Source organism: Peromyscus leucopus, chromosome 8b (genome assembly GCF_004664715.2).
Source record: "Peromyscus leucopus breed LL Stock chromosome 8b, UCI_PerLeu_2.1, whole genome shotgun sequence".
Taxonomy (NCBI): domain Eukaryota; kingdom Metazoa; phylum Chordata; class Mammalia; order Rodentia; family Cricetidae; genus Peromyscus; species Peromyscus leucopus.
In genome coordinates this window covers 51,483,030-51,506,031 of record NC_051086.1, presented here as the reverse complement: position 1 = coordinate 51,506,031, position 23,002 = coordinate 51,483,030, and the positions used below count along the sequence as shown (strand labels likewise).

At 48.6% G+C, this 23,002-nt stretch overlaps 1 protein-coding gene and 1 long non-coding RNA gene across 2 annotated transcripts; one reads left to right on the top strand and one right to left on the bottom strand.

Annotated features, from left to right (window-relative positions):
* Positions 1-1,752: 1,752 nt before the first annotated feature.
* On the bottom strand, positions 1,753-14,035 carry Ccdc42 (coiled-coil domain containing 42). The gene is made up of 7 exons (XM_028869546.2): positions 13,722-14,035; positions 13,290-13,395; positions 12,752-12,856; positions 10,069-10,266; positions 4,736-4,957; positions 4,328-4,486; positions 1,753-2,030 (listed from the first exon to the last, which is right to left on the bottom strand). The coding sequence occupies exons 1-7, from the start codon at positions 13,802-13,804 to the stop codon at positions 1,953-1,955; spliced, it is 951 nt and encodes a 316-aa protein (XP_028725379.1). The 5' UTR covers positions 13,805-14,035; the 3' UTR covers positions 1,753-1,952.
* LOC119086971 lies at positions 13,365-17,351 on the top strand. The gene is made up of 3 exons (XR_005090392.1): positions 13,365-13,451; positions 15,220-15,335; positions 16,983-17,351. It is a non-coding gene; the product is annotated as an uncharacterized LOC119086971 (long non-coding RNA).
* Positions 17,352-23,002: the final 5,651 nt, after the last annotated feature.

Sequence of the window (23,002 nt, the reverse complement as noted above, 5' to 3'; positions counted from 1 at the left end):
GAGGATGATCAGGACCATGAGCCTGAGTGCAGGTGTCTGATATGGTCTACACTTGGCTGTGCTGGGGGAGGAGGTCTTTTGCTCCACCCCTTGGCGTCTCTATAAAAACCCTGGGCCAGAGACAGTCTAGGCCCGTTGGAATAGGTTCCAGGCCCTCTCGAGGCTATCCTTTATTTTCTATCTGTTTAATCTCTGCGATATTCTCCGCAATAAATCCTTCTATCTAATATTTCCTGCTGATTGCACTCAAGAAAACTCTGGGGAACTGTGGGGGTCGTGGGTAAACGCCCCACAGTCTCCCAGCTCCCTCCCCTGGGACTTCAAGCTCCAGCATCTGATACAGATATATAGAAGGTATATAGAAACTGCTTGATCAGCCCAAGGTCAGATTCCTATAAAGATACTGTCTATGTGGATGTACATAAAATGAGATAAGACTTACCTGTACCTATCTATGTACATCGGTGTCCAGGATGAACAGCCTTGATTTGAAAGTTCAAAATCTAAAGTGCTTCGAAATGTAAAATTCCTTGAGCATGAATGTGACAATATAAGTGGAAAATTTCACATAGTGTGATGGATCGCACAAAATTATTAAAAATATTGAATAAAATTGTCTTCAGACTACATGCAAGGTACACATAAAACAAGTGAATTTCCTGTTTAAACTTGGGTCCCATCCCTATGATATCTCACTCTATATCTATATCTAATAATCTGAAAAATACTAAAATATGAATCATTTATGGTCCCAAGCCGTTTTGATTTTGTTTCTAAAAGGGGGTGTGGGGGGAGGGAGTGGTTTCTCACTATGTAGACCAGTCTGGCTTCAAACTCACAGAGACAGGCTTGCCTCTGTCTCCCAGCGCTGGGACTAAAGGAGTGCACCACCACCCCGTAGATGAAATGATATTCAATCTTATATTAGTGTCCTCATCTGACTGTTCACTGAGGCAGGCAGTATCATGGATTAACATAAGAGATGAGTGAAGCTCGGGTACTAGGAAGCATTTGGTCATTATATATTAAAAAAAAAAATCATCTTATGTAAGCTGGGAATAGTAGTACACGACTTTAATCCTAGCACTCAGGAGGCCCAGGCAGGTGGATTTCTGTGAGTTTGAGGCCAGCCTGGTCTACACACTGAGTTCCAGGACAGCCAGGGCTACATAGTGAGACCCTTGTTGGTTTTTCATAAGGCCAATGTCTAGAAGCACTTGTCTTCACCCAGGGTCTCTGCCTTAGATTTTTTGTCATCGACGTTTAGAGCTGTGCATCTGAGGCCCCATTTGGTTTGGTTTTACTGGTTTTAAATCATTTCAGCAGGTGAGGATGTGAGCCGAGGTTGTCTTTTGGCACATTAGTGGCCCCTTGCTAGTTTCCAGGCAGCCAGCAGGCTTTTCTTGCATTTAACACTATACTGTGTTGTACGTTTTGGGGGTACACAGGAGATGGGGGTCGGGGCTAGTTTTTGATTCTGCACCTGTGGAACTCTGACTTGGGACGCTGCCCATAGGGTCTAGGGAGTCTTGCACCCTGACTAGGAACAAGGTTGTTTCTTAAGGAGCAGAAGAGAGAAAGGCCCCTGTTCTGTGCTCAGCCCGAGGCCCTGTTGCCCGCCTGACCACTTAACTACATTTAAGTCTGAAGGCCAAGAGCTACCCGGTGAAAAGTGGCCAGCTCTTAGATGGGGTGCATGTCTCCCCTCACTGACTCTTTCCCTATGAACCACTTTTCAAAAGGAGAGGCAACTTCAGAGCCAACTTCTTAAAACATTTAATGCTCTTGGGGCTGGGATAGACTGGGGCCACAGGAGAAAGCAACAAAGGGTGTGTCATCAGGAAGCCGTTGGTCTTCAGCAGCTGGACTAGGGGCCTGGACCACAAGCTCCGTAGGAACGTTCTCGCGCTCTTTCTCGGTGTCTCGGAACATTCTAGAAACTTATCGCTTCCTTACACCCGGACTTGCTGCTGTTCCTTCTTCTTTACTTCCGTCCAGATGTCTGACAAGTCTTGTATGAACTGCTGGATCTAGCAAGACAAGGAGACAGCGTCAACCTCACCCAGCAAACACTCCCCAAGTCCCAAGATGGAGCATCTCCTTGGGAGGGGGTTCATCGGTCTCGTTCTTGACTTCCAGAGGTGGCTGCATTGTCTCATTTCACAGATTTTCTAGATGACCCTAAGAATCAGGCTTAGCAAACACATGAGTGACTTTGCTCTCATTATGCTCAAAATACATGAGAGAAGCAGCTTAAAAGGGGCTTATGCTTTCAACGGCTTGTAGTCCACTGTAGAAGACGTGGCGGGGTGGCCCAGTCCGTGGCAGTCGGAGCATGTGGCAGTGGCTCTTCACATGCAGGGGACCAGCGAAGCAGAGAGTGTGACGGTGGATCAGCTGTCACCTTCAAAGGCCTGCACCTCGTACCCCACTTCCGCCAGGCAGGCTCTGCTGGCAAAGGTCTCACCCTCCCAAACCAGTGCCACAAGCACTTAGAACACAAGCCTCTGGGGGGAGGGGACATTTCAGGTTCAAACCACAACAGCAAACTAGAACCAGAGGAGGGTTGGAGTTGGGGCCTGCTTAGAGGGAGTCAGACCCGCGCCGAAGGAAGGAAGAAAGCGGGTCACAAAGGACATCAGAGTAAGGCATCTTGCAGACAGAACTGTAAATGGTCCTCAGGCAACCTCGAAGCGCTTGAGGGAACCCAGACCTGGTGTTCACTGCGATGATCTTGTGTCCTCAGGGGAAATTTAAATTCTACTCACAGGCTTCTGGTTTAAAAGCCTGTGGTCAGAGTGACATGGCATAGATTCAGAGGCTAAGGAGACGCAGCTGGGCTCCACACACAACAGCTCTGAAGAAACATCCGATTCCGGGGACAGAAGCCAGGGCCTCACGCATGCTGGGCACAGGCTGTAGCACTGAGCTGTGCACCCAGCCCAGCCAGTTTCTCATTTTTGAAAGGTGACTCCAGCTCAGGGGCAGAATGTGTGTGGGTTCAACCTCCCCTTTTCCTTAGACTTGCTCATGTCATTATTATTATTATTATTATTATTAATTATTTTAGCTGCTTGGCCACTTGACTTTCTGACAATCCACTTATATGCTGCGGGAATGAAGATGGATATCTTAGGATATCCTTTGGGCAACATGAAGTGCTCCTGGCAAGGAAAATCAAGCCCAGATTTTCCTTGCCAGGAGCGCTTCTGGAAGTTTGATTCAGAAAAAAATAAAACTTGTGAAAATCCTTAAGGATTCAGAAAGCTCAGAATTTGGAGGAGACAGATTAGAAGCTCAGGCCCGAGTAGGGAAGGCACAGGTTGGGGCAGAGAGTGACAGGTCACCAATTCCCAGGGCATCCTTCCCCACGACAGCTAAAGGAAGAGAGCTGAGCACACCAGGGATCTCGGAAACCAGGGTCCCATAACACCAAGACGGCATTATGTCTCTTCTCATGTATTCCCTCCCAAGCACAGAGCGCCATCTTCCAGAGCGGGGTTCCCTGGCTGTCCTGTCAGAACAGAATGAGCAACAGGAATGAGCAGCACAGTCTACCCATTACCGAGCCAGACATTAAAGGGCTTTGCCAAAGTGTCCAACAATGCTACTCTCCTCACAGAAGGAGTTTTTTGAGATTTTAATCGACCATGCTACTTCAAAGACTGGGGATGACTCTTTTGGTAAAGTGCGTGCTATGCAAGCCTGGGGATCCAAGTGCTGAGCCCTAGCCACAGGTCTCCCTGGAAACCTGAGGATGAGAACTATTTCTGAACATAAACCGAAGGCTGTGCAATCAGCTTTCTAGGAAGGTGCCCGGCTTTGCTCCGGACCTATGCACAAGTGAAGAAGGAAGGCAGCAGCAGCCAGGCTCAGTCTCGCCCACCCTCCCTCCCACAACGGAGCAGCCCCGACAGTGACACCTCGAGCCCACCTGAGACTCTTCCTGAAGCTGTTAGCATACACGGCCAACAAGACTGTTCTGTATAACCAAGGAGTACAACAGTGGGTCCCTGCTCTGGCCCTGTGCTCTGAAGCCGACAAGGGTTTCGGGTGCTAATGCAGTGGGTCTCAGTGCGTGGCACCCTGGCCAGCGGTATCACTTGGGGAGTTACTAAATATGCACATTCATGAGTGCTCATCTTAGGTTTACTGAGCTGGAGACTTAGGGTGTACCCAGCGATCTCCCAATCCCACCAGTAGGTGGTCCCGACACTGTGAACATTTGAAGGCCACAGCTCTGCCCGGTTCAGGCCTTCACTCGGCCAATTCAGAACCTCCTTGACCCTGCCACCCTGCTGGACCCAACTCTGCAGCCTCCTCCTACCATGTCCAGTTGTTTGTGTGTGTCCTCCAGGGACACCTGCGTGGTCTCCTTCAGCTGCTTGCTCACGATCTGGAAGAGGTTCAGTGTCGCCATCTTGATGGTGCCAAGCAGGAGGGTCTTCTTGGCTGCTGTGTTCTGGATGTGTGCCCAGCGAGATTCCTGGGGAGAGATAGGGCAGTATGTAAGCACAGCACAGTAAAGAGAGAATCACCTCTCTCTCTCTCTCTCTCTCTCTCTCTCTCTCTCTCTCTCTCTCTCTCATCCCCCCACCCTGTGTGTGTGTGTGTGTGTGTGTGTGTGTGTGTGTGTGTGTGTGTCATCTGTCTGCACGTGTGCACACATACAGACCTCATGTACCCAGAGCCAGGACCCTCTCTCCCCCAGCCCTACCCTGGACCTGCTGCTTACCCAGAAGATGACGTCGCTGCGGGCCCGGTCGAAGCGCATCTGCAGTCTTGCCAGCTCATTGTTGTGCTGGAGGATCTCGTCGTCCTTCTCCTCCATGTAGCGGGCCAGCCGTGCCTTGGCCCGCTCAATCTTCTCCTGGCCTTCTTGTGCCGACTGCATGAGGTCATGATGCATGCTCACCAGCGTCTTGTACCGGGCGATCACCTCATGGATCTCTTCAAACTGAGGGGCCAATGGCCTCGGGTCACTGCATAGCTCTGGCTCTCGAGGGCCCGATACAACCATATCAGCCCACCACCTCTGACCTGGACACCTGGACACCAGGGCAGGCAAGCCGTAACCATAACCAGGTATTATGAGAATATTGGGTTCTCCTGCGTTTATATGGGCTATGCCCCATATGTTGGAGTGTTGTTCACCTGGACCTGAAGTTCCTAATGCCAAATGCATATTAGAATCATCCAGGGACCCTTAGAAAAAATAGCCGCCCAGTGCCAACCTCAGAGATTCAGATTAGGAACATGTCTATGGTAGATTAGAATTTTGCAGACTATCTCTAGGTAAGCCCAGGCCCAACTAGGCTTGAGAATTGCTCTGGAAAGCACCTTATCTCTTAAGGCAACAATGATCCTATTCAATGAGAATGTTCCAAGAGCCACTCACTTAGACCAGACAGAGCAGTGCTAAAATGCTACTGTCAGAGGAGGAGATAAGAAAGCCAGACCCTGTTCTTTTGAACTTTATAGCCTTGAGGGTGGCCGGGCACAGGGAGGACAGACAGACCCCTAGTCAGTTACAACACAGTGATAAACCATCTTCGGGACTGAAGGGTGGGACTGTACAGAGCCCAGGCACTAACTCCGTACAGGGCACTCTTCAGCCTTTGTTCATCGTCTGCATCAGAAGTGGGGCTGGAGAGGGTTAAGTCAGTGGGTCAGGGGGTTTGCAGGATCCAGACCACCTGCTCCAGCAGGGTCCAGAAGCAGAGAGTTTGCGAAGCGACATCTCTACAGAGGGCGATGTGACCTCCAGCTCTGTGACACCAATGTGCCTCCCCGGGGACTATCATAGTGTGCCTGCTCAGGCACTCTCTGAGCACGTCTCCGTATCATGACAGTTGTGGCAGACTGGTGTCCAGGAACTGTCAGGCTGGTGTTTTTCCCAAATGTTCTTCTGGGGAAAGACCACTCCAGGCAGTGTTGGAGGAGGTGGGAACAGCCAGGAAAGAACATCAGTAAGAATAAATATAAAAGATTGAAACACTCGAGGGTCATTTTTGGAGGCTACTGATGCTTTAATTTGCTATTCTGAACACTGTAAAGAATCAAGAGTTTGATGTGAGCATGCCAGTCCCAAACAGGAGAGAGAGGGGGGAAGATCTTGAATTTGAGGCTAGCCTGGAGTAAGACAGCGAGACACTGACTCAGAAGGAAAAGGGTTAACAAGCATCTTTCTGTGACCTACTGGACTCAAGGAGCCAAAGACATTCTTTACAAAGTCCAGCCCCTTATGCCAGAGACACTCAGCCTGCGGGTTGCAGCCCCTTGGGAACTGAATGACCCTTTCACAGGGGTTGCATATCAGATATCTTGCATATCAGATATTTACATTATGATTGATAACAGTAGCAAAACTACAGTTATGAAGTAGCAATGAAATAATTTTATGGTTGGGGGTCACCACAGCATGAAGAACTGTGTTAAAGGGTCGTAGTATTAAGGAGGTTGAGAACCCCTGCTTTATGTACTAAATTTTAAAATAGCTTTATACCCCCTTAGTCAGTATCTGTCCACAACCACCAAGAAAATGAATATTATAATTTTTATCAGCAAAGACTAATTTTACCTGGTTTCAAACTTATCACTAGAACCACAGATGTGCTCTCTTTTGAGTCTGGTCTTATTTTGCTTAGTATGATGTCCATAATGCTTGAGAAATGTAAGAAGTGGTGTGGGAAAACTAGTTTGCACCTTGATGAAAACAAATCAAGTGCAACAGGACAATTATAGATGCAACAAAGTTGATGAGGAAAGCCCACGCACGAGGCCTCAACTCCACACAAGAACAGCTAAGGACTGCCGGGGGGGGGGGGTGGGGGGTGGAATAGTCTCCCCGGTGACGAGCACACCAGCTGGTTATCCAGTACCAGTGGTGAGCCCTGAGACACACACATACAAGTAGCATTATATAGACTGAGCAGAACTGAATATGTATATATTCATATATATGTGTGTGTGTGTGTGTGTGTGTGTGTGTGTGTGTGTGTGTAATAACAATTAAGGAAAGAAGAGGTGGTAAATTTGAAAGAGAGCAAGGAGGGGAATATGGGAGGGTTCGGAAGAATGAAAGGGAAAAGGGAAATAATGCAATTACATTATAATCTCAAAAATAAATTAAAAGAACAAAACAAACAAATGCACATAGAGCCTTATTGCAACAATTGGGGACACTTTAAAATATCAACTAGCTATATATTTGCTACTAAAGAATAACATAAGCCTAAGAATAACATAAGCCGGGCAGTGGTGGTGCGCGCCTTTGATCCCAGCACTCGGGAGGCAGAAGCAGGCGGATCTCCGAGAGTGCGAGGCCTGCCTGGTCTACAGAACGAGTTCCAGGAGGACAGGCTCCAAAGCTACAAAGAGAAACCCTGTCTCAAAACAAAACAAAAAAAGAATAACATAACTGGTTTGACAATGGCATTGTGGTTATGATGTTTTTGGTGTATTTTTAAATTTTTATTTTCATTTTATGTGTATGAGTGTTTTGCCTGCATGTGTGTCTGTCTACGCACCGAATTCATGTAGTATCTAAGGCAGCCAGAAGAGAGCCATAAGACCCCGGGTTACAGACTGTTATGAGTCACCAAATGGGTGCTGGGAATCAAACCCATGTCCTCTGGAAGAGCAGCCAAGGCTCTTAACTGCTGACCCATCTCTCCAGCCCCTTTTTGAGACAGTCTTACTATGTAGCCTGGGCTGACTTTGAGTTTGCTATGTAGACCAGGCTAGATTAAAACTCCCAGACATCCCCCTGCCTCTGTCTCCCCAGTGTTGGAATTAAGAGCATGCACTACCATGCCTGGCTCTGTTTGTTTTTGAGGCTAGGGTGTGGGCTATGTTTTTTTTTTTTTTTTTAAACTCTCATTTTTAGAGATATATGCTGAAATACTTATGGCTGAAGAAATAGCATTTACTGCCAAATGATGGTAGTAGGAAGGCATGGGTCATACAGGTGGCCTTTGCTGGAGCTAGGTGATGAGTGACGGGTGTTCTCTAGAATGCATGACTCTACTTTTGTCTGTTTGAGATTTTCCACTAACCAAAAGTTCCTTGAAGTATCACCGACTGGTTATGGGCAGTTGGAAGAAAAGAAGAATTTTTAATTCTATGGTAGGATAACTGTGATTGACAATGATGAACTGTATATTTCAAAATAGTACAGAGGATCTGAATATCCACAACAAAAAGGAAATCATAGATGTTTGAGGTGATGGATATGTCAGTTACCCCAATGTGATCACTATGAAGTGCACACCCACACCCACAAACACAAACACACACACATCTCAGTATATCCCACCAATGTGTACAATTATCATGTATCAGTTAAAAACACTATTTTAAGAAATTACGTTGCTGGACAGATGACTCAGAGTACTAGCTGCTCCTGCAGAGACCTGGCTTCTAGTCCCAGCACCCACATGGTGACTCACAACCATCCTAACTCCAGTTCCAGGGGCTCCAGTGTCCTCTTCTGACCTCAGAGGGCACCAGGAATACATGTGGTGCACAAACATACACGCAGGCCAAAACATTCATATACACAAAATAAAAAATCTAAAAAACAAGAGTTTAAAAATGAAAACAATCATTAATCGGAAAAAAAAAAAAAGCCAAGCCATAGAAGCATGTGTATAATACAATGCATAGTTTATGGATAGCTGATAGTCACAAAATATAAACATTCATGAAAATAAGAAATCTAAAAACTATGACACTGGTGACCCCTGAAGAGAGCAGAGAGAGACTGAAATTTGGAAGGACATATGAGGGGTTTAAATTACTAGTAGTGTTTTATTTAGAAAAAAAAATGAAGAAAAAAGTTAAGATTATACAAAGCTGTGTGTTGAGTTCTTGAAAGGTTAAATTTTTCTCTATGCTTTCCAATGTGGGGTAGGGGTGGAGAGAGAAGGAGGGGAGGAGGAGGAAGATGAAGAGGAGGGAGGAGCAGGCTGTAGAATGCAAAAGAGCAAAGGGCAGGGGTGACGCCAGATGAAGCTCACAGCATGAGGAATGAGGAAGGGGCAGGGGTTGGATTCCAGAAATACTTAGGGGGCAGAATGGACCCTATCTGATTGATGGCTACAGGACTAGGGGGTGGGGTGAGGAGGAGGCACAGTTATGGCGGGACCGCGGCAAGTCTGAGGCAGTCAGTCCTGCTAAAGAAAGAACTGGGGAAGAGGAGGCCCCAGAGGAGCCGGGGAAGGAGGGAGCAGAACAGAAGACAGAAGGGGATGTCAGAGGAGCCATGCCAACATTAAATGTTGCAAGAGGTGCTGCTGGAAGAGGCCTGAAAATTTCCTGAGCTGGGGTGACATGGCCTGCAGAGACAGGGGGCGGGGCACGTACGGGGGGCGTGTCAGGTAGAGTGGGGAAAATAAGGAGCTGTGCCATTTCCAAGCTATGGGGCCCTGAGCAGGTGCCTTAACCTTCCCAGCCTCCATCTCCCCATAAAGGGATGGTCTGTTTATTCTTCCCAGAGGTTGATGAGGGGACAGAAAGAAGGCTGCCAGCACAAACTCAGCCAGCCTGCAAGATGTCCTAACGCTCCAGGTCTTTGGAGGGTAGGTGTTTTTCCATGTTTCCTCTCCTTCCTACCCTCCCTTCCTCTCTTCCTCCCTCCCTCCCTTCCTCCCTCCCTCCCTCCCTCTCTCTCTCTCTGTCTGTCTGTCTGTCTCTCTCTCTCTCTCTCTCTCTCTCTCTCTCTCTCTCTCTCACACACACACACACACACACACACACACACACACACACACACACCGACTCAGGCATACCCAAACGCGTATGTAAACACTCAATTCGTGTATAGCTGTGCACAGATACACCATCAGCCCCTCCCACCCACTGAGAGCTGCACCCAACCTCGTGAGGGGCCTTGGCCATCTGTCCCCCAGGGTTGCTGCCTCTCCCCAGAGCAGGATAACCATTCCAGGGGCCCCTAAACTCCAGCCAGCTGGAGCTGAGCTCTGTTCCGTGAACTTGGGGAGGGGGACAAGGAAGGGTGCTGAGGCGGGGCGCTGTGGTGCAGCAGCCCCAGCCCCGGGGACCCACCTCAGAGTTCTCCACCACCTTCTCCAGGTACTTGTTGAAGATGGCGTAGTCCTGCAGCTTGACGCTGAGCTTCTGGTGCTCCAGCCGCAGAGCGGCCATCTCCTGCTTGGCCTTGGCCAGCTCCCGCAGGCGCTGCCGCTTCAGCTCCCGCTCCTTGTTGGCTTTCTTCAGGGCGCGGATCCGTTTCTGGTCATTCTCCTGGGGTGGGGGAGGCGGTGTAAGTCTCTCCCTGAGACCCTGGCCTGCCTGGGGCGGGTGACACCCTAGGTCCCTTCGGTCTGTTGAACTCAGTCCACCCGAAGGGCGGGCAGAGCTTGCAGGGCTGCCCATGTTGGAGAGGAGGCGCCAAGGAAGAGGATTTGGTGAGCCTTCGGTTATTTCAAAGGACTTTGTAGAGCTAAGGGGCTTCTGTGGCCCGAGGGAGCTGTGAGTGCGGAAATTTAGCTCAAGTCCAGAGGGGGGGTCTTGAAAACCTGGGGGATGCAAACAGGGAATTCAGATTCTGTGGGAGTTGGTCCCTGGACTTCAGAGAGTGTGGCATGGGAAGAGAACACATAGAAAGAGGGACAGAGAAAGATCTCTCTTGCATCCAAGAAGGCCAAGGAAGGCTGGATGGAAGCAGGAAGCCTTTGACCAAGCTTGTGTGGTTCTGTTTTCAGTGGCGGCCATTTGTCTTAGGGGCAGATGGCTCAGCCGGGGTTGGGAAGCCCACATGTTCTCCTGATTTGGTACATAGTGCCTCCGTTTCACCAGCTGTCGGCTGGGAAGTGGAAGCCCCTCTCTTCCTTACAAAAGCCAAGGCAGTAATAATGCAACCGTATGTGGCGGAGACTCTGTGTGGAGGAGGTAGTTCAGCCTGGCATTGGCTTGGGCTGGAGGAGACGACACAGGCAATTCTCCCCAGAAAGGAGGAGGCTCGGCCCTGCCTCTCCTGACTGCAGCCTCCTCCCTCGGGACAAGCCCACTCCTTTCACTTCCCCAGGCATCACCAGGTGTCTCCCTTCTCCTGTTGTGGCTCCTGTGATTCCTCGAGGATGGGCACATATGGTGGTGACACTTAGGGGCCATGGAGAAGTGCCAGGAAGCATCAGAGAGGCCCTAGGGACCATACATCTGAAAAAATTGTAGGTGTCTGGGCTCAACCTGAGACCTGCTTGAGGCAGAAAAACTTACTGATGTCTGTATTTGCAGCAAGTTCTATGAGATTCTGTAGCTGCAGACTGCCTGGAAGTCATTTGGAGAGTCCTTAACCCTCAAACCTCCTGCCCTCCCAAATCCTCCATCAGCTTTGCTCTGGTCCAGGCGGGCTGCATCTCAGAAGGAAGTGTCCGCCACTTTGACTTTCCTGCTCTGCACAGTTGTGCATACAGCGGAACGCAGAGCTTCAAGAGCAAGGTTTCTCCAGAAGGGGGCAGCAATGGGCCCCTACAAGAGGGCCCAGCCCTTCAGGGCTTCTCTAGTGCTGGTCCTCGGAGGATTGCTGGCCAGTAAGTCTGGGTAGGTTTTTGTTTTGTTTTGTTCACATTTTTATTTATTTGTGTGTGTGCATGTGTATGAGTATGTACTTGCTACAGTGCATGCCTAGGTCAGAGGACCATGTATGGGAGCCAATTCTCTCTTTCCAACTTGTGGGTCCTAGGGGCCTAGTTCAAGCTGTCGAGTCAGGCTTGGGTGGCAAGTGCTTCTACCCACTGAGCCATCTTGCCAGCCCAAATCAGGGTTTTAGCACTACTAGCTCCCTCTCCCAAGTACTGATAAAGGGGGAGTGTTGTAGAGGACTGTCTTCTGCCATCTTTTGCACCAAGTCACAAATGGTCATCATAATTGGTCTTGCTGACTGTTGGTGCTCCCTCACTGAAAGGGGGTGGGGGTCATGGGACCCTCACCTGAGAACCCAGCCACTCCTTCCAACCAGCTGTATGCAACTCTGCCTCAGTTGCATATGGCCCTTGAGTCTCTGAGAGGGGTTGGAGTATATAGGTGTGTGTGTGGGGGACAACGGGAGAGGCAACATCTATGTAACCATGAGGAAGCCATCGTCCATGCTGGGGACAGACCTTCCAGCTCTGCTTTAAGATGGCGCACCCTCCTGCTTGTACGCACTCACTCATGTTCTGTAAGTAACCCTAACAAACTCATTGGTTCCCCAGAGCCATTGCGACTTTAGAAGAAAGAGAACACTGCCTAACCCCTAAACCCGGGGCAGAAATTCTCAAAACAGAATTCTTACAGGGTTCTTTGCTTCCTGGTCCTTCAATGGTTCCCTGCCTTCATCAGTTCCCCCATTTTCAGTGCAAGGACAAAGAGGGAGAGAGCGAGTGAGTGAGTGAGTGGATCCAAACCCTCTGACTCACTGCTGTATCCATGAATCTCTGTTAGGGGCACATCCATCTATCCATCACACCTGCTGATCCATCCATCCACCCATCCACTTGATGTACTGTCTCAGGTACTGGCAAGGAAACAAGAGCCAACTAGAGAGCAGAGACTGATGGGTACCTAGGACGTTACAAACAGCACGGTATATAGAAGATGCCTTGGAAAGCACCAGGCACTGCTGGAACACAGAAGATGCCTTTAACCCAGGGCGAGGAGCCTACAAAATCAAGTACTGGGGAGGAACAGTTTGCCCCTGTGCGGAGTGTAAATCCTCCAGCCTGCTGCAGCCCACACCGGTTCATACCTGGATGAACTGCTCAAACTTCTGAATATGGGCTTTCAGCTGCTCTTCCTTGACACCTAGTTCCTCCCAGCGCAGGTTCAGCGTTTCCATTCTTCGCTGGAATGTCTTTAGGGGATGTGAGAAGGTAGAAGTCAGGGAGCCCTCTAAGAGACATGGGTGCTCAGAAAGATTCTAACATCACTTGCCCCAGAGTGTTATATCCTTTGGTGCAGGAGCATCTTGAAAGGCTGAGGAAGTAGCATTTGCCTAATAGATTCAATCCCCAACACCTCAAACAAAATGTAGTTACAGAAGGGCTTGTATTTTGCACTCCCCATTCTGCACTGAGCTCCTAGTATAGTATCCCAGGACCCTGGTTCCCCTGAGACTCACACCCTTTCTGTTCTCTGAGAAGGAAAGAGACCAGACCACCAGTCAGAATTCCAGCTCTAGCCACCCCACCCACAAAACGAGGGACCAGCATCCATTAATGTTGAGCCCCAGCCAATCCCTTCCCTATCCCCACCCCTACCCTTATCACCCCAACTCCCCACCTCACCTGCTTCTTGTTTTCCATAGCCTGGTGCATAATCTTGGCTTCTTTCTTCTTTTCCAGGAGACGGATGGATGGAGAATCTGACTGATCCTCAACATTGGGGAACTTCCTGCCCAAGAAGTGTGAAAGCGAGACAGGGACCTTCTGAGGCTCGAGCAGGCTGGGGTAGGGAGTAATTCGGGGAGACAGATGCCCATGGACAGGAAAAGGGGTCTCTGCTCTCACTTTAGTGAAAGGAGCAGTGTGCTGAGGCGAGAGGACTACCCGGACTTTCAGGAGCGAGCGAGGGATGGGGACCCAGTCAGGGTGGAGTTGGATAATGGGGTAAGGCAATTAGGATCACCAGGCTGTAGGAAAGAGCAAGCAGTGGGACATGGTGTGGGTATAGGTGGTCCCGAACTCGGAGGTGAGGCAGACGGACTCCCAAGCACTCACTGCAGCAGCTGAAGAAGCCGCTCCCCATACTGGAGCCGGAAGTATTCGGCCAGGTCCTCCTCTTCCATGATGCCCAAACTCATGGTGGCGGCTATCTCACAGCCCAGATGGCCTTCTTTTCAGAGGAAAACGATGAGTGGCAGAGCCCCGGGGCACTCGGGGGTGGTGGCTGGGTTCTCGCCCTCCTCTCTACCTGCTTTCAAAGTCCCACCGAGAGTGGATGTCTGAGAGACACCGCAGAAGCCAGCCAGAGGCTGCCTTAGTGTGATGCGCTCCTGCAGTGATAGGAGATCTGGTTACCTAGCAACAAACTGGCCTGGTTCTGTGGACGGTATCTGAGACCCACGGGTTGCCCTCTGACCTGTGTCCCCACTACCCGCACTCTCTTACTGAGGTCACCTCTCTGTTCCCGCTCGCACCCTTCGGGAACTCTGGGAAGAAGTTAGGCCCGATTATATTTCTGGTTGCTCCCTTGCCAGGCAGGGAGGCAGGGTATGGCCATCCACCGCGGAGAAGGGAAGTTTGTGAGGAGAGTCCGGTGTGTGAAGCTGGCTCCTGCGGTGGCTTCCTTCCTATGTTTAGGGGTATGTGAGGGTGAAGGAGAGACTGGGCAGCAGACAGAACAACGCCAGAGAAAAAGGGTTAAGAAGGCTTAGCCAAGCCCAGAGACGGGAGCGGGTGAGGTGGGCAGAGAAGTGTGGAAAGTGGGAAGTGGAGACACATTAGAAACCAAGTAGTCGGCCAAGGGTATGTGGGGGGGCGGGGAGAGAGTTTATTAAGTACAATTAAAATGCACTTTTGAGATTTAAGTGCGGGGTAGGGGGTGGCGCCAAAATACAGTAACAGACAGGTTCCTTTGTTTAACTGGTTTATTTCACGATGGCTGCCGTCCTCCATTTCATGGGGCCCATGCATAAATATTTATTTGACTTGAGGTTAAAACCGTGTAAGCTTGATGCCCTGTGCGAGACAGCATCCTGGGGACCTCTCCCAGCGTTAGGCCCTGGTGCTCAGCCCCCCCTGCTCCCTCCTCTCTGGTCTAGCAGCTCAAGATGGGATTGGCTGGGGCGGGATTGCTCTGCTCCCGCCAGAGCCAAGGACAGAGCTTGCGAGCCATGGTGTGGGTCACCTGGCACACCTTGCCGTCTGTGCTCTAAGTCCCCGTTGTGAAGAAGAGTGTTTGGGTGGTCTGCCCGCTCCTGTCCGACCCCTGGTCCACCCTCTCTTGCTCACCAGGGCAACAGAAAAAAAAAAAACCCACCCACTCAGACTCACTCCCCCATCCCCTCAGCACCCCCGGCCCACCCCAAAATCCCAAGGCTCAGAGAGATCCAGCAGGATGGCAATAAGACAAATAAATGATCCTAAATTTTGCAAAGGGGTGTGTGTGTGTGTGTGTGTGTGTGTGTGTGTGTGTGTGTGTGTGTGTGTTCTTTATCCAGACAGTCTGATACAGCCCATTTAGGCATTTCTGTATTTCCTCCCCTTCTCTCCTCAGGTGTGGCTTGGTTTGGAGGGGCTGTGGGATGATGCCAGTCTTTGAGGAAGTTGGGTGCTTCTGGAATCATCTGCTACTCTGGGGTGTAAGACACACGTACTTGTCTGTCAAATCAGGTAGGCCAGGGCCAGGTTGGTCAACACAAGAACTGAGGCATCCTCCCCTTCCCAGGCAGCTCCTTGGGTCTCAAAACTCTTGGTGCTGTTTCACAGGGTGCCTTGCGTGAGTCCATCTTGGGTCCAGGCACCGCATTATCCTGGAGGGCAGAGGGTAGTCACTGCCTTCCCAGGCTTTAGAGAGCAAGGCTGTGACAGCTCTCAGCTCTGCCTCCCTGACCTAGACTTTCTTTCAGAAACCTCTCTCCACCCCCATCTTTACCCATCCCACCCACCCACCCCACCCAGCCTCCCCCATATCACCACCCACCGACCATTTTTGTTTTGCTATTTGTCTCTGACGTAAAAATCTATTGAGTTTGTTTAAGTTAGTTATCTGATGGATTTAGATGCTGGAAACCAATAGGGATATTTTGCTTTCTGTCCTGTCCCATTATCCTCTGAGACTGGGGTACCTAGCCTAGGGGTGTAGCGATTGCCTAACGCACACAAGAATCTGGGTTTGACACCCCCTCCCCCAGCACTAAAGAGAAAGGGGAAGAAGAATAGCAGAAAATAAAAGACATAACGCTAATATCTTGAAAGTATGATCCTGGGATAGTGCTGGGTACACAGTCTCCCTGCTATCCTGGAGGATGCTCTTCCAGGCAGTGACCAGGGGTCCAAACCGCTTCCATCTTGTGGCTCCACTGTATTCACCTGGGTTGGCCAGATCACTGCCAACCTAGATGAAGATACACAGATGCTCTGTCTGCTCCTAAGTGCCTCGTGGTCTCCCACCCTTCACTGCTGACAGCTCCCTACACTGCAAGAGGCTGGGCACTGTTTGGCTGTGTCTCCAAGGAAAAGAAATGACTTTGAAACACATCCAAACAGCCTGTGCTGTCTGTCCTCTTTTTGAGAACTGAAAAAGGGTGTTTGGGGTAAACAGAAAGCAGAGCTTAAGAAAGAGCCCAGTAGTAGACAAAGAAAGAAAATAGGCCAACCATATCTCATATGCAAAAGCATAGTGGCAGCATTAGCAAATTTAATTTAGTTCACACAGTCTCCGCCTCTCCTGGGAGAGTCTCTTCCACGGGATGATCTCTAAGCCCCTTCCAGAGGGCTACTCTCAAATTACATTTCCTAAGACCTCCCACTTAAAAGAGTAATTTGAAGAGAGTAACCAGGACCTGCATACAAAAGCCTTAAATACTGGGAAATCTATTAATAAAATCAATTCTATTGCAATTCTCAAGAGAAGAATTGCAATCGTGACAGATGTCAATGTGGCATTGAAAATTCCTACATTTATCCTTTTAGAAGATACTAGTGAGTTTGCTGGGTGTGGTGGTGCACAGCTTCCATCCCTGCCCTGTGGGACAGTGGTGTGAAGATGTCTGTGAGTTCCAGGCCAGCTGGAGCTGCAAAGAGAGACATCCCCCCATATATACACTCAGAAGTATTTTATTAACATGTGTAAAAGAGTCTGAACCCAAGAGATAACATTAACACTCATATCAAAGGCATTCTTGCTAAACTTAGGGATGTGGCAGGCTTTCTGATGTCCCTACAACCGCTTAGCATTGTTTGGGATGCGCTAGCTAGTGTGAAAACGACAAATTAAATTTAAATTTTCTTTCTTCTTTCTTTTTTACACAATGGCAGATGCTGTGATCGTGTACTGTGAAAATTCAAGAGGATGGTTAATTTCGATGATTTGAATTTAATGTGATACTATGCAGTTTGCAGACGGGATGAAGCGGATTTGCATGCACGGACATGAGAAGTGGGGGATGACAGATGAAGCGACGCAACCGAGCTGCAGAGCAGCATGCCTCACAGGATGCAGCGTGTGCATGTGTGCGGTGGAGGGCAGGCAGGCTGTGGGAGGCCGTCACCGGAGCTCTGGAGACAAGAATGGCATGGGGTGGGGAAGCTGTTTGGAATTTTTAAAACATTTTTTTTTTTTTACTCTCCATATTGCTTGTTTATATTGTCTTGTATGTTTTTTTTTTTTTTTCATTAAAACCACACACACACACACACACACACACACACACACACACACACACACACACACGGTTTTTGAGACAGGGTTTCTCTGTATAGTCCGGACTGTCTTGGAACTTGGTCTGTAGACCAGGCTGGCCTCGAACTCAGTGATCTGCCTGCCTCTGCCTCCTGAGAGTTGGAATGAAAGACGTGTGCTGTCGGCCTGGCACAACTCTGCACTTCATCATGTCTGAGGATCCCACGATCCACCATCTTGTTTTCCATGACGGCTGCATCATTTTCCGTTCCCACAACTGGTGACAAGTAAAGTTCTCTGCATCCTTGACAAAACTCGGTATCTCTGCTTTTCCCCCTTTATGTCAGTCACTCTGATGGGGATGAGGTGACACCTCATTGCAAGACAGGGTCCCTTTTTTGTTATAATGGTAATGAATGAATCTGTTCAATTATCAGTTGTTTAAACAATATAGAGATAATCAAAGCTCCATCCAACACCCCATCTTGTGTACCAGAGGTGACCATGAACTCATCACACACTTATGTCCAGCGCTGTGGTGATGTGTAAAAGACCAACACTTGGTCTTTTTTTGTACAAGAGTGTGCACCAGGCTTTCTTTTGGGCCATCAACCAGCTCCCAAATCATGACACAGAGACTTCTTTTTTGTTTGTTTGGTTTTTTGTTTTGTTTTGTTTTTCATGACAGGGTTTCTTTGTGTAGCTTTGCGCCTTTCCTGGAACTCACTCTGTAGCCCAGGCTGGCCTCAAACTCACAGAGATCCACCTGCCTCTGCCTCCCAAGTGTTGGGATAGAAGGCATGTGGTCTACACAGAGATTTCTTATTAGTTATGAATACTGGGCCTTATCTTTTGCTTGTCTCACTAGTTCTTATAACTTAACCTGTTTCTCTTCATTTACATTTTGCCTCGAGCTTTTGTCTTCCTTTCCTTCTGTAGATCTTACTTGCACTGTGTCTGGCTGGCTGGCACTTGCCTGGCTTCTGGACCCAGGCCTGTCCCTCTCTTTCTCCCTCATTCTCTTCTGCCTAGCCATTGGCCATTCAGCTTTTTATTAGACCAATCAGGTGCCTTAGGCAGGCAAGGGGAAACAGTAACACGTCTTTACATAATTAAACAAATGCAGCATAAACAAATGTAACACACCTTTACATAGTTAAAGAAACTTCTACAACAAGCATGTAGATTGTTCTCAATAAACAAATTCTGATTTATTGAGAAGAGTCTTGACCTCCCCTGTTATGTGGAAAAGAAGTCTCGTCTAAGGAGTAGAAGTTCAATCCCAGAGAATCAGAGGCATCCTGAACAAAGGCCCTCTTCTTTATATAACAAACAGCATGGCAAATACGGAAACGGTAACAGCATGAAGTGTGGCTTGCTCCTCATCAACCTTTCACAGGAGTCTCACGAGGGAGAATGTGGTTTCTGGCCTTCCTGACTCAGAACAGCACACAAGGCCACAATCAGATATCTTTCTCTACCCACATGATGCCCACAACATATCGGGGGGGCGGGGCATTGTGGGATGGGGTAGTGTTCCTTTCAATGCCTACCTCATTTCAGCACATGGTCTTAGACCTGATCACCCATCTCACAAACACCTACGTTGGTCTAAGTCAGGAGCATGAATGGGCCACAAAGGAAGGCTAGGGAGCATGGAGCAGCTGAGGCTGTGGGAGCAGCTGAGGCTGTGGGTGCAGCTGAGGCTGTGGGTGCAGCTGAGGCTGTGGGTGCAGCTGAGCTTGTAGGAGTGAACTAGAGAAGTCCAGGGTATAGCGAGGTGAGTTTCACTGTTTTCCTTAGAAGGTAGTTAATTCCGGGGGCTGGAGAGATGGCTTGGTGGTTAAGAGTCCTTGTTGCTCTTCCAGAGGATCAGGGCTCAATTCCCAGCACCTACTTGGTGGCTCTGTAATTCCAGTTTTAGGGGACCTAACATCCTCTTCTGGCCTCCCCAAGCACTGGGCACGCATGTGGCGCACAGACATACATGCAGGAAAGCATGCATACATATACTTAAAATAAAACTAATAAAGAAGTTAATTAATGCTGAATGGTTATGAGCAGACTGAGCACATGACTATAAATAACCCCAAAGCACATTACTAACTTGGTTACAGGTTGGGTGAAAGTTTGATTTGTAAAAGGCAAACTTTAAAAAGCATCTCTCAGAAAAATCATTTCCACACAGTATTGGAATTCCTGGCCACTCCCCCAGCCACATGACTGCACATGCGCTGTCCAGTAGCCAAGCAAGGGGTTTAGTCATCCCGGGGTCTTACGTCCTATGTAATCCGTGTGCTGAGTGGTCATGTAATTTGCATGCAGCTTGATCGCATAGTCTATGTAAATGCATGTGTAGCTTCGTAAGCCCATAAGCGCATGTGAGGGGGAATCCATAAAAAGTGAGTCACAGACTCCTCTCCCCTCTTCTTCCTCTCCCTCCTTGCAGGACCATTTCCATAGGCCTAAGCACACTCCCCTCTGTTCCTTCTCTCTCTTTTTTTTTCCTTTTTTTTTTTAAAAAAAAAGACTTATTATTTATTATGTATGCAGCATGTATGACTGCAGGCCAGAAGAGGGCATCATTACAGATGGTTGTGAGCCACCATGTGGTTGCTGGGAATTGAACTCAGGACCTCTGGAAGAGCAGTCAGTGCTCTTAACCTCTGAGCCATGTCTCCAGCCTATGTTCCTTCTTTTAATAAACTCTCAGAATGGGTTTTGTCATACCTCGTGGCTTTTCTCGCACGGTAAACATCACTGCTTAATGAATAACATAGCACCGCATAATAATAACTAACACACAGTACCTGTGATGTGCCTGGTCCTCTCCTAGACTAGGAGTAAGTCTTGACCAGCCAGGAGGAACAAACGGCCCACAGGTTCTGGTGACTACACGTGGGGATAATATCTGCATGGGACTGCTCTTGCTACCACCACCAGTGACCGTGGGGGGGGGGGGGATGGGGAAATGGGGTAGGAGCCAGTCGGGGCCCACAGACCCTGGCAGCTCTCATTGACCCTTTCCTCCTGGTTATTGCTTCTCCCAACCTGGAGCCCTGTGAGTCCAAAGTCTGAAGCTTGGAAATAATCATTGGCTTTAAAACACAGAGTCCTCAACCACGGCCCAGAGAGGAGCTGTTCAGTGGGGTGCAGATGAGTGTAACATGCCAGCTTCATGAGTCGTCCCGTCAGCATTCACACGGTGCTTCACACATTTCAGAGTAATCTGTAGATCTGATTCCTCACTTCTTCAGAATTCTTAACTATTCATAGATTTTTGTGGGGGGAAAAAGGAAAGCAAATTGTGAATTAAACGAGTTACTGAGACATGTAATTTCTAAAGCAGAATTATAAAAATCCTCTCATTTTCCCCCTCCAGAGTATTTTTCATGTTGATGAAGTGTGGTGTTTTAATCGGTTTGTTATGGCAACATTTAGGGCTTCGTTATGTTCCCTGGAGGATGGGGTGGTCTGAAGATGGGGGCTTCCTTGGGCCAGAGAGATGGCTGTGAGCGACAGGTGGTTGCAGAGCTCGATTCTCAGGATGCTTATGAAAGTTGAAGGAGGCAGGGAGTTGGGGGGAAGAGGTCGGGGGGACACTGTGGTCAGTAGGTAAAATAAATGAAAACAATGTTAGTTAAAAGAAAGTGGAAGGAGAGCCAACTCCTACAAGTTATTCTCTGACCTACACACAGACACACACACATACACAGACACACACACACACACACAGACACACACACACAAACACACACACAGACACACAGACGCACACAGACACACACACAGACACACACACACACACACACACACACACGCATATTTTTAAATTAAAAAAAATTTGAAGATACTACCCTTGGTCCTAACCAAAAGGCTAAGAAGCACAAAACTGAGACAAAGACTGGGAAGTGTGACTCTTCACAGTGGACGGCTTCTGGCGGGGGGTGGGGTGGGGGAGGACTCAGTTATCTTTATGGGGCTGGCCACTGGGGGTTTTGCCGTGCTCCAGTGAGTATATGGGCAACACAAATTGGACTTGGTGTATTTTTTTGGGGGGGGAGGGCACAAGGGAAGGAGAGGGGACCTGGGAGGAATGGGAAGCGAGTGTGATCGGGGTGCATTGTATGAAATTCCCAAATAATCAATACAAATAGTATGTTGGAAGAATTATTTTATGTGAAGGGTGTTTTGCTTGCACGTATGTCTGTGTACCATAAGCACAGTGCCCACTAAGGCCAGAACCCCTGGGACTGGAGTTCCAAAAGGTTGTGAGCTGCCACGTGGGTGCTGGGAACTGAACCTTTGTTCTCTGTAAGAGCAGCCAGTGCTCTAAACAGCTGAGCCATCTCTCCAGCCCCTAAACACATTTTTAAAGAGTTAGCGTTGTAGATGGTAGGTTATCATGCCAACTCCCCTCCCTGAAAACAGCTATCTTTTATTATTATTGTCATTTAAATCTTTGCAAATGACTAAAAAGTCACCAGTAACAAGATATAAAGCATCCACCGCCAGCCATCTTTTCACAGAATCGTTCTTTTATTTTATTTTTGGCAGCTTGCTGAGGCTGGGGATGCCAGGCCCACTCAGAGGCAGCTTCAAAGGCACTTCCAGGGACCAGAGGAGGGGGAACCCCACTGTATTCATCTCATCAGCCGTGCTCACAGGCTGACCCTGGTCTTGGAGTCTGGCCTAAGTCACAGCCTGCCCTGTGGCTTGTCCTTGCAATGCTGAATGGCTCCCTGGTCATTCTGATTTCCCAACATTGGTGTTTCTGAGAAGAGAATCCCCAGGGGTCCAAACTAACAGATCTGCCAGGCAGCCACCGAGCTCACCGTTTCGTGTTGAAGGAGCGTGGCTTTCTCCCTGTATTAGATGAGCTGTGGACCTCTCCCACCTGTGGAAGCCACTGGCTGTGACCTCATCACACAGGAAGATCACGTCAGAGGAACTTCCCTGTTCATGGCCTTTCCCTCTGTATCTTCAGCAAGAGCACCTGGCCTTGTTTCCAGTAACCCAACAGTCATATTTCTCATTTTCAAGCATCAGATCTAATTAAAATAGATGATAGATAGATAGATAGATAGACAGACAGACAGACACAGACAGATAGATAGATAGATAATAGATAGATAGATAGATAATATTGCTGGGCAGTGGTGGCACATGACTTTAATCTCAGTACTTGGAAGGCAGAGGCAGGCAGATCTCTGTAAGTTCGAGGCCAGCCTGGTCTACAGAGTGAGTTAGTTCCAGGACAGTCAGGGCTACACAGAGAAACCCTGTCTCGAAAAACAATAAAATGAAATTAAATAATAAAATTAAATATCACCCATGAATATGGAATGAAACTGTAAAGAACTAGAAATGATAAATAATAAACAACCAATTCAGAGTCGTGGGCCCTCCCTCCTTGTGGTGGTAAAGGGAGGGGCATAGGACCAGGGAGGGTTACTGTGAACTGGTGATAAGCCATGTTTGAAACTGGGCACAGGAGATGCGGGGTTGTTTATTACATTAGCTTGTGTGTCTTTGGGATTTCTGGAATATTTTTATTTCATGAAAGGCCATATACTTCAGTATTTATAATAACTTTGAAATATAATAATGTGTATGCTCCCATACTTGTTAATCATTTGGGCATGTTCATTCTCAA

Coding starts and splice junctions, on each gene's coding strand:
- Ccdc42 (XM_028869546.2), bottom strand. CDS start 13,804: ATGAGTTTGGGCATCATGGAAGAGGAGGACCTGGCCGAATACTTCCGG. Junction 12,857..13,289: donor CTATGGAAAACAAGAAGCAG/GTGAGGTGGGGA, acceptor CATCCCCTAAAG/ACATTCCAGCGAAGAATGGA. Junction 4,958..10,068: donor AGGTGGTGGAGAACTCTGAG/GTGGGTCCCCGG, acceptor TTGGCCCCTCAG/TTTGAAGAGATCCATGAGGT.